Source organism: Trachemys scripta, chromosome 12 (genome assembly GCF_013100865.1).
Source record: "Trachemys scripta elegans isolate TJP31775 chromosome 12, CAS_Tse_1.0, whole genome shotgun sequence".
Classification (NCBI taxonomy): domain Eukaryota; kingdom Metazoa; phylum Chordata; order Testudines; family Emydidae; genus Trachemys; species Trachemys scripta.
Genome location: NC_048309.1, coordinates 41,166,278 through 41,169,092, shown reverse-complemented (window position 1 = coordinate 41,169,092; position 2,815 = coordinate 41,166,278). Strand labels below are relative to the sequence as shown.

At 50.1% G+C, this 2,815-nt stretch overlaps 1 gene segment (V, D, J or C); it reads right to left on the bottom strand.

Annotated features, from left to right (window-relative positions):
* Positions 1-849: 849 nt before the first annotated feature.
* Positions 850-2,815, bottom strand: part of LOC117885503 — a 3,630-nt gene continuing 1,664 nt past the window's right edge. The window contains 1 exon segment of the V gene segment in view: positions 850-896. Within this exon segment, the coding sequence occupies positions 850-896 (47 nt within the window).

The following is a 2,815-nucleotide window of genomic DNA, read 5'->3' as shown; positions in this document are numbered from 1 at the left end:
GGGACCCCACACCGTCCTGCTGGTCTCCCACACAGCAGCAAAGGTGGAGGGAGACAAGAACTGGATTCATCACTCCCGTCTGAAGGCAGTGCCCGCTCCGGAACGGTGGACCGTCCAGCCTAAGGAAAAGGACTACCAGCGACGACCTGGGACTTAAACTGTTATTCAAAAAAAACAATAAGATCTGCTGGGAATGCCCTGTGATCCCCACGGGTGACACCCACCCACTGCTTCAGCTGAGGCCAATGAGAGATACAGGATCTGAGCATCTTCTAGAGATCAAGCCTGAAAAGGTCTCAGTTAAGTGCCCAAAATATGAGGTAGCCCAAACCATCACCCCAGTCTCGGTGAGTCCCTGGGTACACATTTCACTGCGCAGCACAAGGAAGAGAAGTGTTTGAAATTCCTTGGTGGGAGGGGGTGGGATGTAGGGGAGAAACGGGGGTGGCTCCTGAGATCCCGCTGTCGGCAATGCCCTGTCTGTCTCCTCCCCTAGGGCACAAACCGAGTGTTGCACTCGGCTGACTATTTAGAAATCCGCTTCCCATTTCTGCGCCAGCCCCGGCTTTGCTCTGTGTCACTGTGTGTCTGGCGCAGTAATAGGTGCTGGTGTCTGCAGCTGTCAGTGAGCGGAGCTGGAGATAAACTTCATCCTTCGAGGTGTCCCTGGTGATGGTGACACGAGGTGTGAAAGCCGAGTTATACTCTGTGCTCACCCGTTAGCTGTATCCCGGATAAACCCCATCCCCTACAGCCCTTTCCCAGGGGGCTGCCGGACCCAGCTCCAATAGTAGCTGCTGACGGAGACACCAGAGACTTTACAGGTGATACTGATGGTCTCTCCGGGGTTCACCGCTCCCGGTCGGTCTGGATCATCTGCACCTGAGGGAGGACACCTGGGGAAAGGGAAAACAAAGAGAAGATTCTATGGATCAGTCCCTAATTTCCCTCCTTCCCCAGAGACACTCAGAGGCAGGGGCGGAGAACAGGGAAAGGAAAAGCAGCAGAGATTTCATTCTTGTTTTCCTATGAGGGCAATCCCGCAATCGGCAGGACCGGGCAGTTCTGTGTCTGGGGAGAGACTGAAGCTTATAGAACCAGGGGTTGGTATTTAACAGGAACCCCCCAGGGCAGGGATTTGCATGTGGGTTACCGGGGTGGGTATAAGAGATGACGGGGGTGAGCGCTCAGTACATGGCAATGTCCCCTCGGGGACATGTGTCCCCTTTACACCCCAGGGAGACCCCTTGGGTAGGGATTGGCAAGTGGGTTTCGCTCAGTGGGGCCAATCTACCAAAGCTTGCCTTTGTGATAGGTGGTCCTTTACACCAAAAATCACAAAAATAGTCGGGTTATTGCCCTACCCCGAGGACCAGTCACTTACCCCAGGTCAATTACTCTTTAGATCCGACATCAAAGACAAGACTTGTAGCCAGTCCTATAATTAGTTAACTAAAGATTTATTGGCTAAGAAAAAAAGAAGGAAGAGAGTTATTTACAAGGTTAAAGCAGGTAAACATACCCTCACAAACCAGTTACAGTCTTAGCTTCTAAAAGGTGGTAGAAGCTTCTATAAGAAGCAAGTTCTGTGTGTCTTTTAGGGCTAACTGTGCTCAACTCAAGGGATCTTTTGCTTATGCTTAGTAATCCTTGTTTCTCAGAGTCCAAGCAGCATGAAGATTTAGTTTCTCCTTGTTATGAATTTTTATTCCATTCTCCCAGAGCTCAAGCTGATGGGAGGAGTCCAGCTGCACTTCTCCTGTTTGTGGGTGTGGGGGGGAAGCGATCAACAGAGTCTTTTGTTCTCTGATATTACACAGTGATTTGTCTGTGTCAGGGTTCCTTCCCCACTCTGAACTCTGGGGTACAGATGTGGGGACCCGCATGAAAGCTCCCTAAGCTTATTTCTACCAGCTTAGGTTAAAACCTGGTACGCTGCCACCACCAAGTGATTTAACAAGAAACAGGGAAAGGAACACTTGGAGTTTCTCTTCCCCCAAAATATCCCCCCAAGCACTTACACCCCCTTTCCTGGGGAGGCTTGAGAATAATATCCTAACCAATTGGTTACAAACTGATCAAAGACCCATACCCCTGCGTCTTTGGACAATAGAAAAATCAGTCAGGTTCTTCAAAGAAGGATTTTATTAAACAGAAAAGGTAAAAATCATCTTGGTAAAATTAGGATGGAAAATAACTTTACAGGGTAATCAGATTCAGAGAGCCCAGAGGAACCCCCTCTAGCCTTAGTTTCAAAGTTACAGCAAAACAGGGATACCTCCCTCTTGCAAAGGAACATTCATAAGTTGAGAAAACAAAGATAAACTAACACGCCTGGCCTGGCTGTTACTTACAAGTTTCAAATATAAGAGACTTGTTCAGAAAGATTTGGAGAGCCTGGATTGATGTCTGGTCCCTCTTAGGGCACGTCTTCACTACCCGCCGAATCGGCAGGTAGCAATCGATCTATTGGGGATCGACTTATCGCGTCTAGTGAATACGCGATAAAATCGATCCCCGATGGCTCTGCCGTCGACTCCGGAAATCCACCGCGGCAAGAGGCGGAAGCGGAGTTGACGGCGGCACGGCAGCGGTCGACTCGCCGCCGTCCTCACAGCCAGGTAAGTCGACCTAAAATACGCCACTTCAACTACGCTATTCACGTAGCTGAAGTTGCGTATCTTAGGTCGACCCCCCCTGTAGTGTAGACCTAGCCTTAGTCCCAAGAGCGAACAACCCTCAAACAAAGAGCACAAACAAAAGCCTTCCCCCCCCCCCCCCGTGAAAGTAACTTGCCCCCCTCTTGGCCCTTTGG